Genomic DNA, 14,617 nt, shown 5'->3' on the forward strand with positions numbered 1-14,617 from the left:
GAGTGGCGTGTACAAGTCCCACACGGATTTGACAAAGCACGCCCGGAAACATCATCCGGACGTTGTAGTAACGTACAAGTGTCGTGAGTGCAGTTTCACCGGCGATGGGAGGTATCCTCTCAAGGTGGTGAGGCTGCACCACGACTTCTTACATAGTTCCGCCCACCAGAACAATCCGTGTGGGACTTGTACACCTCCCGTGACGGGTTCGACCGGTTCGAGCAACACCTCGCGTCGGGGGAGTTCCGCGTTATTCGCCCCCGCAGAACCGCGCGCTGCTACGCTAGCTGCTGCCAATTTGGCGGCCCAGTCCCCGCCCCCGCAAACGACGTGCGCCGCAACGTCGCCGCCCCCGCCCGCCCACCCACACCCTTTTATCGGCGCGGGATTCAACGGGGACGGCAACTACCACCTGTTTGACGCGGCGCACAATGGCGGCAGCGGCTTCAACAACGGCAACAACAACAGCAACAACAACAACTACAACCACGGGGACCAGGACTACGAGGACGACGACGAAGACGACATCGAGACCGGTGGAGAAGGGGGGCAAGGCGCGGGCCCCGAAGCAAACTACGCTGCGTGGGTTACTGGTAACGGCGGCGGCGACGGCTATGACGATGTTGTATCGCACGCCGCCGTCCAGTACTCCCACGCTAACCATCACAATTGGGCCGACCACCAGCGCCCGGCCCGCGCCCCCCCCCCCCCCCACAACCAATCTACCCCAAACCCGAGGGGACGCCACCGGTCAATAAGAGCAGCAGCCCGCCGCGGCGATCGGGGTCGGCTGCCCCTAGGACATCGCCGCCGGCTGCAAGGACGCCTGCTACAAGGAGAGGCTCCGGTCCCTTAGCCGCTACCGCATCGAGACCCACTCCACCGGGCAGAAGAACGGCCCCCGCTACCAGGGGGTCGACTGGCACCCCTCCAACGAGGACCCCGCCCGTCAAGACCCCGCCCACCACCACCCAAGGGCGGGTGACACGGGGTACGAGGGGTGCCAGCGCCCCGGTGGAGGTGGGCAGAAGAACCACCACCACCACCACCCGGAGGACGGTAGCGGCTCCGACCGAAGCCAGAAGAACGCCCCCGAGATTAGGAGGGACCCCCACCGCCCAAACTCCATCTCCAAGGGCGGTGGCTCAAGGGAAGAGTCCCTCCAGCGACCCCACACCACCTCGGGCCGCTCAAAGGAAACCCTCGGGGGTAAGGACGGCGGCTTCGCCATCATACGCCGCCGTCACAGCGGGCGCCCCTTCCCACACGTTACCTCCCTCGCCGATAGACGTCGCGCCGGAAAGGGGGCTGCGTACAGCAACCCGGGCCACCCCTACACCGCCCGGGCCATCACCACCACCACCAAGACGCAGCCCCCCACCGAGGAAGCACCGGAGCCCCAGGACGCCACCGACCATCCGCGGCGAGCAGGGGGCTCCGCTACCGGTAACATCCGGCCTTTGGTCGGGGAAGCGTTTCCTTCGGAGAGAGAGTTGCTGATCGGCATGGCGCAGAACGCTGGCTCCCTGGAGCAGCTGGAGGATGTTGCGAGGGAAATCGCAGCATACCTTCAGGGCTTCAGAGTCGAGGGACCGACCACGAGAGGGGGCGGGACGGATAGGCCCCAACAGCGTGCGGAAGCTAGGGGCGTGCCGGGCGACCAAGCGGCTCGCGGTTCGAACGGTCACCGCGATCGTCCTGTGTTAGCAGGTGGACCAACGCGGGGAGACCAGGTAAGGGAGGCTACGCGGATACAACGGCTCTTCAGGCAGAACCGTCGGCGTGCTGTCCAGGAGGTGCCCATTGGCCCATCCTTGCACTGCAAAGTGCCTAAGGACAGGATACATGAATACTTTCTCAACATGTACTCAGCGGCGGGGAACCTGGGAGCTAGGCCTCCCCCGCCTTCCATCGAGGCTCCAGACGAGGCCAGCAATGTGGCCTTGGTGAAGCCCTTTGAAGTGAGTGAGGTAGGTCGTCGGATCAGGCGTATGACAAACTCTGCGCCCGGTCCCGACAGTCTAACTTACAATGATCTGAAAAGGGCAGATCCGGGGTCACATTTGCTGACCTCATTGTTCAATGTATGTCTGCGTCTGGAGTCGGTCGCCTCGTGTTGGAAAACTTCCAACATTGTGCTCGTGCATAAGAAGGGTGATCGCGATGACCTGTCGAACTGGCGAACGTTAGCTATGTCCGACACGACCCCGAAACTCTTCGCCGCTGTTTTGGCTGACGGTCTCGTCACGTGGTCGGTCAAGAACAAGCGCCTGAGTCCCGCGCAGAAGGGCTTCCTGCCGTACGAGGGGTGTTATGAACACAACTTCGTGCTGCAGGGAGCCCTTACAGACGCTCGCAGGTGGGGGCGTCAGGTGGTGGTGGCGTGGCTGGACCTATCGAACGCGTTCGGCTCGGTCCCCCACGCTTCCATCTACCAATCCTTCGTGGAGGCCGGGGTTCCCTCATCTCTTCAGAACATCTTGAAGAGCATGTACCACGGTTGCACGACGCGGGTGCGGACCGCCGATGGGTTTACCGACCCCGTTCCCATCCTCTCCGGGGTGCGCCAGGGCTCTCCGATGAGTCCTGTGGCGTTTAACCTTGCCCTGGAACCGGTGCTGCGCGCAGCTACCGAAACCTCGGCGGGTTACACGCTGCACGGCCATCGGCACAGTGTTCTGGCGTACGCGGACGTTCTCGCGTTGATCGTTGGCAGCTTTTATACTGCCACGCCTCAACTTCTACCTGCGGGGAACCCACGTGGAGAAACGTCCTTTAGTCGAGGTCGACAAACAGGTTCGACGTATGGCCAAATCCTGGCTCAACCTCCCGCAGCGGGCCAGCACGGAGGTAGTCTACCTCCCACCCAGTAGGGGGGGATGTGGACTGCTTCCGCTTGCTGACATGGCCGACGTCCTGACCATCGCTCATGCGTTCCGTCTTTTGACGGCGGATGATGCGGTGGTCAGGGAGTTGGCCTGGAACTCGCTGCGCGAGGCTGTAGCCAGGAAAATCGACCATACTACCCCGTCTAACAATGATCTGGTCGAGCACCTCTCTGGCTCGCTGGAGGGGTGCTTCGCCAGGGATGGGGGGGGAACGTTTCCTCACTGTGGTCGAGGGCATGGAATGCGGCACGCAGAAGCCGGGACCAGCTTGGATTGCGCTGGCAGTGGAGCGAGGCGAGATCTGAGTTCGCGGTAACGCTCAGGGGTTCTCGCGATCGGGAGACCATAGTTCCGCCCGTGGCGAGGGGCCAAATAATCCGCCGATTGCGGACGGCACTGGTAGAATATTACCACCTACGCCTTCAGCGTAAAAAGGACCAGGGGAAGGTGTTCGGGGTGTCGTCGCGGAGTGGTGTCTGAAACCACTTCCTCCGTGGCGGCAACTTCACCCTCTTCGCTGATTGGCGATTTATACACCGAGCTCGCCTCGACATCTTGCCTCTTAACGGAGCAAGACGCTGGGGCGAGGGTGATAAACGTTGCCGGCGATGCGGGGCGGAGACTGTCCGCTGGAGCCGGGATATCTACGTGAAGCACGTCTCGGGAGTTCGCCAATATTGCGAGGCACTCACCGAGGATGTCCCGGACCCTGATCCAGGCCGACCCACTGAAAACCTGCAGGGGGCAACTCCCCCGACTTAAGCGGCGGAGTACGAGGGGAGCGTGGCGGCTATGTAAGTACAAATTTTAGCTTCTTTTAAAACCATGCGACTATTATTTTCGGCTAGTCTAGTCATCTATCATATTAACCACACGTACTGTTTATTAGCTATTTATGTATTTTATTTCATTTATTTATTTATTTCTTTATTTATTTCTACTCATATAGTTATTTATTTTACTCATTTACTTATTTATTTTATTTATTTATCTATTTATTCATTTTATTTATTTACTTAACTATTTATTTATTTTATTTAGTTAATTTACTCTTGTTATTTAATTTAGTGTATTCTATTTTATTTACCTATTTATCTATTATTTATTTTCGTTACTTAAGTTGCTGTATTCTATTTTATTTATTTATTTACTTATTATTTACTTTTTGTTATTTAATTTATTGTATACTATCTTACCTATTCATTTATCTATTTATTTATACTACTTATGTTTATTATTTATGTTATTTATGATTTATAATGGCGAAGGACAGTGTAATGATATCCCAAGCCTGGCTATGTTGATATCTATGCATTCTACTATATTCAAATATGTATGTTATTATTTATGTACTTATCTATTTATTTCTGTTATGTCTATTTTGATTATGTTTAGGTATTTATTTATTTATTTATGTATTTATTTAATAGTTCTATTTTTATTTTCATTTTTATTTTGATGTAATTATGTATTTATTTGTTTATTTCGTTTTTATTGTACTAAATTACATTAAGAATAGCCACGAATTAATATTCAGATCTAAAATATGTATCTAGTTATACAGATTCAATATGAATAATTATTAGCCTTCGCCATAAAGGCGCTCTGTCAGCCAAACTCTGTAAGGCTGGGGGAACATTTTTTGAAAATAAAGTATAGGGGATTAAGGTGTTTCAATAGGTAACGATGAAAGCCTTTTTAAACTACGTCTGTACACGCTGTGTTGTGTTTTTATCGTGGCAACTTGCACGATTCCATCTTCTCCAGGGTGGGTTTTCACAACACGGCCGAGTTTCCGATGTAGAGGTGCACAGTTATCCTCACGAATTGTCACCAACGTACCTTCCTTGATGAGCGTATCATCCCCAGTATGCCACTTACTTCGAGTATGTAGCTCATGTAAGTATTCACCTTGCCATCGTTTCCAAAAATGATGTCGTATCCTTTGGATATTTTGCCACAATGACAATCTATTACTGGGTATATCAGCAAAATTTTGCTCTGGTAGACTAGTCAACGAGTCACCTATTAGGAAATGAGCGGGTGACAAGGCTAGAAAGTCATTGGGGTCCGAGGAAAGAGGAATTAAGGGGCGGGAATTAAGAATGGCTTCGATCTCAACTATTAAAGTATAAAATTTTTCGTATGTAAATGTTTCATCACCGACAGATCTGTATAGCTGTTTCTTGAAGGACTTCACCCCAGCCTCCCATAAACCACCGAAATGTTGAGAGTGGGGTGGAGAGAAGTGCCATTCAATGTTTTGTTTTGTAAGGAAGTGTTGCATATCCTCTTTATATTTCTGAGATAGTAAAAATGCGCGAGTTTCTGCTATTTCGTTCTTGACGCCAACAAAATTAGTAGCGTTGTCCGAATGTATTTGTTGTGGTTTTCCCCTTTTTCCAAAAAATCGTTTCAGAACCCCTAGACATGATTCGGTAGTCAAATCTGTGGCTAATTCCAAATGAATTGCCTTTGTCGCGAAACAGACAAAGACCGCCACGTAGCTTTTCAATTTGTTTTTGCTTCGAAATTTCTTTTCCTTTATCAGAAAGGGCCCACAATAATCGATACCTACGATATCAAATGCTCGCGTAGCTTTAAATCTGTTTGCTGGAAGATCTCCCATCGTGTAGCGTGGTATTTTGGGATTTAATTTACGACAGCGAACACAATTTTAAACTATTTGTTTTGTGATTCCCTTGCCGTCAATTGGCCAACAGTTTTGCCTCACCGCGTAAAGTGTGGCTTGTGCCTCTGCGTGGAAATATCGTAAATGTTCCTGTCTAATGATCATTTCAGTGACCTTATGTCGGTGCGGCAATAGAATCGGGTGTTTTTGGGTATACCTGAGTGGCGCGTGTTTGAGCTTTCCCCCAACCCTAAGAATATCCTCGTCGTCTAAAAAGGGATTTAAATTGACTAGTTTGCCTGTCTTAAGAACTTTACTGCCCTTTAAACTATGTATTTCCTTTGCAAAACAATCTGCCTGAATCAAGCGAACAATACGCGAGTGTGAATTTTTAATTTCGCCTATTGACAGTAGCTCCGAAAGTGTAGCAAGTTTCCTCGAATTATTATGAAAACGATGTATACAGTCTGTTTGACAAGAGCGTGTACGGCAAAACTCTTACCTGCGATGCCTTAGGTAGGAAATTCCACTTCAAGCAGGTAACTTGAATGTTTCCCTAAGATGCTTTGTACAAAAAACCCTCAGTTGTTGATCGAGCTTATTCGTAAAACGACGTATTTCATTATGAGTGCCGCGTACGCATCACGTTACGAAGCAGTGTTTCTGTGTTCCCATCCTAAAGGACCAAAAATGTCATACACGGCGGCTGCTAAATACATGAAGAAATCGAAGACATTTGTTAGTAAGTGGGTGAAACGATATTTGGAGGTCAAAAACGTCGATGACCTACCAAATCGTGGCACTAAGTCAAAGACGACGAAGAAAGAGGATAAATTGATTTTACGCGAATTCGAGAAGAATCCCCGTCTATCGTTACGTAGTGGACAGGCAGTTTTATGTAGAAAGGGTTTGAAATTGTCATGTGATACGATAAGAAGACGATTATTGGCAAATAATGTGAAATTTAGAAGCACAATAAAGAAACCGCTACTATCCGAGAAACATGTCACAAAAAGACTCGCTTGGGCGAATGAAAATTTGAACCGTGATTGGGACAATGTAATTTTTTCGGAAGAAACTTCTTTTTGGGCACATACTTTTATATAACCCATACCTGGTGTACCCACGCCAATAAACTCCTTCAGCGAACCGTTAAACACCCGGTAAAGGTGCATGTTTGGGGTTGCTTCTCGAAGCAGGGATTCGGTACTTTGCACGTATTCACTGACAATTTAAACGCTGCCAAAATGGTCAAAATCTATCAGAGAGCCTTATTACCATCTGTCCAGAGGTGGTTTATAAGAAATAATAAACATTGGCTACTGCAAGAGGATAATGACCCAAAACATCGAAGTCGACACTGTACAGCCTGGAAAGAGGAAAATCACATCGATGTACTAGATTGGCCTTCACAGTCGCCGGATGCAAATCCAATAGAAAATGTTTGGGCAATCATGAAGATCAAGCTCAGAGGAAAGAAGCTCAACACGATCAAGAAGCTGATTCGTCAAATTCGATTGGTATGGAGGTCCTTATCTCGTGATTATGCGATTACATTAGTAGAAAGTATGCCTCGAAGATGTAAATTAATTATTGATAATGGCGGTGACTGGACAGCATATTAATAATAAAGCATCTTAGTATACACCGTAAAGAATTTGTGTATTTTTTTCGAACCCGATATCCTAAATAGTTTTCGAGTTTTGCCAGACACGCTCTTGTCAAACAGAGTGTATATGCTATTACCCTTACTAATGATTCGAAAGATGAAAACCGTTCAAATAAGTCGTTTGTAGTTGTTTGGACCGTTAATACTATAGATTGTCTCTTTTCGGGTATATCAATCGGTGCTAACTCATATGTAGGCCAGTACGACGGGTTCTTCGTTAACCAATGTGGTCCATGTAACCACGTGCTGTTTTCAATAAATTCAGCAGGTAGTTGGCCTCTAGAAATAAAATCTGCTGGATTCTCACTACTGCGAACATGCCCCCATGCTTGTGGATCGGTAAGTGTTTGAATTTCATTAACCCTATTGGCGACAAATGTTTTTAAGAGATGCGCAGATGTACGAATCCAATGTAATGTTGTGATCGTCGAATCCGACCAAAATCGAATGGTTGAGAATCTACAATTTTTTAGTGATTTTATAACCTCCCTGTACAAATTTGCTAAAAGTTTTGCTGCGCAAAGTTCTAATCGCGGCAATGAATTCGTTTTGATGGGAGCCACGCGTGATTTCGCACATAACAATTCGACCGCATGTTGTCCCTGCTTGTTAGTGGATCTAATATAAACGCAAGCTCCATAAGCGCTCTCGCTGGCGTCACAAAACCCATGAAGCTGAAGTTCAACAGCTTGATTTAAGGCAATCCTTCTGTGTATGGAAAAACGATTCAATAAGTCTAATTGGTTAGCGATTGTAAGCCAAGCTTGTTCGATGGATTTGGAGACTGGTTCGTGCCAATCAACCGCGGCCTTCCAGAGGTCTTGCATTATTATTTTTGCTTTAATGATTATTGGTCCTAATAACCCAAATGGATCAAATAACTGTGCTATTTGAGACAATATTATTCTTTTTGTGAGAAAAGGTTGGTCAGGAAATTTTTCTATTGTATACACTATATCATCTCTAGAAGGGTTCCAAAAAATACCAAGAGTCTTTTTTGTCTCGGAAGGATCCAAACATAGTGAATTATGTTGATTTGTTGCTAATAGATCTTCAATCAACCTCGGATCATTCGAGCTCCATTGCCGTAAATGGAAATCTCCTGCCTTCGCCAATTGTATGAGCTCATTACGGAGAATTAGAGCGACCTCAAAAGTAGACGCTCCTGTCAGTAGATCGTCAACATAGAAATCTGTTTTGAATGTACGAGCTGCAATGGGAAAGTTTTCGGATTCGTCTTCTGCTGTTTGTTGTAGACAACGAATTGCCAAAAATGGTGCACACGCGGTTCCATACGTGACCGTATTTAAACAGTAAGTTTTTAGAGGCCCTTGTCTAGAGTCCCTCCATAGAATCTTTTGGAAAGCTCTGTCCTCGTGATGGATATTTATCTGGCGGAACATTTTTTCAACGTCCGCGGTTAAAACAAAATTGTGACAGCGAAATCTCAATAGAATAGAAAATAAGATATCCTGGATTGTGGGGCCCGTTAGAAGGGTATCATTAAGCGATATACCTGTTGAACCTTTTGCCGATGCGTCAAAAACTACTCTAATCCTGGTAGTGTTGCTAGTGTCTTTAACTATCGAGTGACGGGGCAGGTAGAAGCCTTCAAAAGGTGAGTCATCTTTAACCTCAGTCATATGACCCAACTCTATATACTCATTCAAAAATTGGGAGTATTGTTCGAGAAGTTTGGGATTCTTATGTAATTTATTTTCTAAGTTAACAAAACGTTTTAAAGCTAGTCCCTTCGAATCACCTAAAAGTCCCTTCTTTTCATTAAAGGGTAGACGAACCGTGTATCTGCCCGTGTGGTCTCGCGACACGTATTGTTTAAAATGTTGTTCACACGCGGCTTCTTCTGGAGATAGAAATTGTTTCTCTGGTATTTCCTCGATGGCCCAAAACCTCTCTAACTGTTTATTTAGTGATGTCGTTAAATGACACCTCTTGATCGAATTCTGCGGACCGACCTGACTCTTTATAGCTATTTCTCCCGTAACTAACCAACCTACATGTGTATTTTGCAAGATAACTGGAGTGTCTTGTAATCTAATTTGTTCTGTTAACAATAATTCATAATAAAGTGTATTGCCAAGTAATGCATCCACTTCGTTCGGTTGATCGAAATTTGGATCCGCAAGCTCAATGTGTTTCGGTATATTTAAAGATTCGCGAGGTACCTGTCTCGTCGGTAGTAAACCCGTAATGGAAGGTAATACCACGAAAGCTACCTGCGATTGAAATACGCGCTTCATTGACCTGATGCTAGTTTTGACTATCGACTCAGCGGTTGAATGGTGCTGTCCTATGCCCGAAAAATACGAGTTTAATCTGTGTGTCTTTAAATTTAATTTCTTAGCAAAGGATTCTGTAATAAAGTGGGACTGCGATCCACTGTCAAGTAATACGCGACAAAAATGTGCTTTACCGTATTGGTCTAAAATCTTTATTATCGCGGTTCCCAATAAAACTTCCGAGTCCGAGGAGACTAATAATGCATGTTTCGTATTTTCTAACGAAGGGGCCGTTTCTATATTCGATGGCGTCGAAGGACTAGGTGACGCTTGTAAGTGTGTCGAATAGGATTGAAGAATTTCCGTAGGGAAATGGAGGAGTGTATGGTGAGGCTTCTCACATTTTTTACAATATCCTAATCTGCAATTAGTTATTGTATGGTTGGGACGTAAACAATTGAGGCAGAGTTGTGCCTTCTTAACGAAATTGAAACGATCGCGAACTGTTATTTTCAAAAATTTTGAACAAGAATAGATTGCATGTTCACCTTTACAAAAAGCACAATTGTATCGACTGGGACCCTTTGTAGAGACATAGGATTGTCCACGAAATTTTGCCTTATTTTTTAAGTGTGTATTACTAAAATTTGAGGAACTGACCAGATCTGAATCGAGTTCCTCTCCGCGCGCTTGCTTGTTAATAAAGGCGATCAATTCATCGAAAGTTGGAAATTTGTCGTCATCGAGTGTACGCTCCCAAGCACGCCGCGTATTTTTATCTAACTTGTTCCCTAAGCTATAAACTAGAATTGCATTCCACTGTTCTATCGGCTGTCCTAACGATTTTAATGCATTGACATGCATTTGGGCTTGCTCTGCTAATTGTTGCAGTTTCGTGGGTGTATCTCGACTGACTTCCGGAAGTTCGAAAAATAACTTTAAATGAGCGTTTACTGTTTTTCTCGGTTTATTGCACCGCTGACACAACAAATCCCAGGCTACCTTGTAATTTGTTTCGGACGCGTTCAATGTAGAAATTACTGTGGCCGCTCCTCCGATAAGGGAATTTTTTAACAAATGGAATTTTTGTACCGGAATCAACTCCTCGTTATCATGCACTAATGATTTAAAAGTGTCGTGATAGCTACGCCACTCGATCAAATTTCCGTCAAAGGGTTTCAACTCGACCTTTGGAAGAAGGTTGTTAGTAGTTTGTCTTATTATGTGTATTGGTGATTCTACATCACTATTTGTACTAATTGATGCTCTAGAATCTACCCGCAATGCCTTTAGACGATCGCTTAATCGATCTGCAGCGAGATAATATTGATTTTCGAAATGTTCCCGTTCAGGAGTGTGACCGTGATCCTCGTCTTCGATTTCTAACGCTAATTGTACTTCAGAGAAAGAGTTATAACACTGCTCTAATCTTGCTTGACGAATTTCTAAGGAAGTTATCCCAAGTTATAAGGTTTTTTATGCTAACGAATTCATGTGTAGACGTCATTTTGAATTGAGATCGAGCCGTTCAAATGAATAGGAAAGGAAGGTGAATCGTTAGACTTACCGCACGAAGCTAATAATCTGACAAGATGCTGGACGATGCTCGACTGCTAACTGCAAACTAGCGATGTTTGCCGATGATGTGTTGAGAAGACTGCCGACGATGTGTTGAGAAGGCTGCCGACAATGTGTTGAAAGGCTGTCGACGATATGTTGAAAAGGCTGCCGACGATGATTGTAGACAACTGTCCACGTTGTATAACTCACGAAAACGCACTATCACTGATAGCACAGGAAGACTCCACCACTCCACGTAGCAGCTGCGATCCAGTCGGGAATGTTGTGTCCTGCTCGCTTTCTGATGTGCTGATTGATGATCACTAGCGATCCAAGTCCAAAGTTTCCACGAAATTGGAAATATGTATTTTAGCTTGTCTTAGTATCAGACACTTATGTATACTCCGAGCAAGATTCCAATACTCCGGCTCGAAGAACCAAAATGTTGGGCGTTCACAGCAGCGTCCTTACTTGGAGCTGATTAAATGAAACCGCTTGCTTCTTCGTGAGTGGACTGTATTTTTTGTGTGTACAATTATGTCTGAACACTAAGACGCGCTTGTATGATGTGTATCGTTCGAAAGTTGTGAGTTGTTTTTTTCGCTGGCGATCTGCGAGTCAGATCGTCAGCTCCGAAATTTAAGAAAACACCCTGATTGGTTATCGCCAAAATTGACAAGTCCCAATCAGGGGCTTTCGAAACGAATTGTCCCCACCGTCGCTGCGCCCTTGGCGCACCTAGTCTAACGAGGGTGGGGTAGCAACCTAAGGCATGCAGAGACTATGTGTTTAGCTTGGATACAAATTTCTTCCAGGCAAACCCCAGATACCGAGTGTCCTTAGGATACCATTTGGTCGCCCTTCAGAAATATGCATTTACAACCCGTCGCTGGCTGCCACATGCGGGTGAAAGGAAGGTTTTAGAATCTGATTTCAAAAGGCCAATGAATCTTGCCGCGATGTGCCGTTAAAATACTAAACAATAGGAGCCGTTTTTTGCCCCGTGCTGTAAAGAACTTAAGTCTCTGCATGTGTCGACTCTGTTAAGCCGTGACGGCTCAACAAAAGAAAAGTTGTAAATATCACACTAATCTTTTAAAACCACATATTTCAGATGATTCTGACAATCTTGGTACTAGTTCTTCTTCTAACTTGATTCTCTTAACACATATCAATGTCACCTATTTAAAAGAAGCAAAAGACATTTTAGAATCATATTTCATAAAATCGCAAAAACTATGTACCGTTGCATTGAAAGATCTTGCGGAGCATAATTATGCCAGTTTTCACTGCGATCAGACTTTAAACCTTATCGAGGACGAGTTGCGAAGCATACGAAAAAATCGCGACATCTTGTACGATTTAATCAGAAATACTAAAGAACGTAAACGTCGAGGTTTAATTAATGGGGTATCCAACATACTAAACTGGTTAATCGGAACACCAGATGCAGACGATGCCCAATACTATTCAGACAGCATTAAAATGTTGGTAAACGATAATAAACAAACACAAACTCTCTTGAAGTCACAAGTTCAGATCATTTCAAGCACCATAAAAAAAAATTTCAACAGTTCCTTACAATCTTTGAAAACCATTGAAGCCACACTAAACAATAATTTATGATTAATTAATAAATATACGAAAGAAACCAACGCATATCTAGCGCGCCTATCTCTTGAATCACTAATTACACAACATGCTACAATGCTTCTTTCTTTTTGCATGCGTATCTCTGCCGAATATAATAGATACATAGAATCAATCAACTTAGGCAACCATCAAATAGTTTCGTCATTTGTTGTAACTCCAAAAGAACTATGTGTAGAATTAAATAACTATAAAGGAAACTTTGAATTACTGTTAATAACAAACGTACAAAATTTACAAATTCTTTATAAGTTAATGAGTTTGCAGATAGTATCTAAAAACGGACTTGTTGTATTTGCTTTAAATTTCCCACTTGTAAGAAACACAAACTTCGACGTATACCAATTAATTCCGCTTCCTATCGCGTCAACCTTTTCCTACATCACGCCAAAACAACCGTATTTACCCTTATCCCAATCCAAAACCCTTTTCTCCTTCCTACCAGACTTGTCAGAATGCGACGAGTATTTGGAGGGAATGTACATATGCGCAAACATCTACACTTCGAAAAATACGGACCAAGCCACCTCTGAGGTTTCGTTGCTGTCACCTCGCGTAAACCGACTTCCTGATGACTGCGAGACACGAACCATCCGAGCTGAGATAGAAACTTGGAAATATATAGGAGGAAATCGGTGGATCTACATCCTCCAGAAACCAATAACCTTGACGATTATCTGCGAGGAAGAGAAAGACCAGATAGAAGACATCGTCCTACACCAAACCGGAGTACTGCAGCTGCGAAATAACTGCAAGAGTTACACCATGTTATACCTCTTGGAACCTGCAAACCATACAAATAAGAACTTTAACCATTATATTCCTCCAGTAAGCATAGTTGGGAGCGATTGTTGTATCACTTCCGAAATTGCAAAAATACCATCCGTAGAATTAAAACCAATCAAATTAACAAATATAGACCTAAATGATCTTAAGTACGCCAGGAAAAAGATTAACGAATTCGATGAATTGTTAACACAACGATTAAAAGAACCACTCATTGTAATACATACACACTGGTATACAATAGCCTTATGTGTGATAGCCGCGATACTAATTTTATTTGTTTGCGGAAATTGTTGTCGCTACTTCGGATGCTGAAAACTTCTTCAAAGACTGTTCTGCTTTACCAGAAACTCAACTAATGGAAACATTGTCCCATCTATGATCAAGAATTTTATTAATTGTACATTCGACTCAGATGTTCGTACCGAATACCGGGAGCAGTCCAGGGATATCGCGCTATACGATGCTCAGGAAGGAGTACGGATACCAGGAAATCCAGTATCCACCGAAGAAGACATCCGACAACGTCAACACGACGCACCTACACCATCACGATACAACCTCCGTAACACTTCCAGCCGTGTTACAAGACCGCGCAAAAGTACCATACCATTAGAATTTAGCAATGCGAATTTATGTATGTATTAATATATCCTTATGTATTAAAAAAAAAGAGAAAAAAAACTAAGTAAATTAAGCTAATATTATTTAAGGTATTTGTACGCATATTAAAGTACACTAAAGTAGTTTATTACTAATTTAGCCAGACCGTATCGTCAGAACGACTTTAATTTTAGAATTTTTCGTCGCCGAAAACTAAAAAAGGGGGGAGGTGTTGGATGACCAACCTAATGACGCACCATAGATAAGCGTACTAGAACCGCTGCGTCCAAAATATCTTAGTCAGCCTTGTTTGTCACAAATCCAAAATCCTACATAAAATACACAAATGTCTTAATCAGGACTAGTCATCTACAACGAGTCATCAGGTACCAAGGGTCACTGACATCCCCTCCTTAGCGAAAAGCTTAGTAATGTCGTCGAGGTGACTCTGAGAGTGTGATTCAAGGGAGGAAGTTTCACTGGATTGGTAACACTAGTTTTTATTTAGTTGAACTGAGTACAAGTGTTTTAGTATAAACGTCGCAAAGTCGCTCTTACAAAATAACTGAGTCCTCTTTTCCGTTTTTCC

The 14,617-nt window shown here is 44.5% G+C and overlaps 2 protein-coding genes across 2 annotated transcripts; both read right to left on the reverse strand.

The window, feature by feature from the left end:
* Positions 1-4,551: 4,551 nt before the first annotated feature.
* Positions 4,552-5,517, reverse strand: LOC143175223 (uncharacterized). Its single transcript, XM_076373332.1, has one exon. It carries the CDS (start codon positions 5,515-5,517, stop codon positions 4,552-4,554), a length of 966 nt encoding a protein of 321 aa, XP_076229447.1.
* Positions 5,518-5,565: 48 nt separating this feature from the next.
* LOC116429801 (uncharacterized) lies at positions 5,566-13,136 on the reverse strand. Its single transcript, XM_076373334.1, has 3 exons — positions 13,046-13,136; positions 7,267-10,874; positions 5,566-5,877 (listed from the first exon to the last, which is right to left on the reverse strand). Exons 1-3 carry the CDS (start codon positions 13,134-13,136, stop codon positions 5,566-5,568), a joined length of 4,011 nt encoding a protein of 1,336 aa, XP_076229449.1.
* Positions 13,137-14,617: the final 1,481 nt, after the last annotated feature.

Source organism: Nomia melanderi, chromosome 1 (assembly GCF_051020985.1).
Source record: "Nomia melanderi isolate GNS246 chromosome 1, iyNomMela1, whole genome shotgun sequence".
Taxonomy (NCBI): Eukaryota; Metazoa; Arthropoda; class Insecta; order Hymenoptera; family Halictidae; genus Nomia; species Nomia melanderi.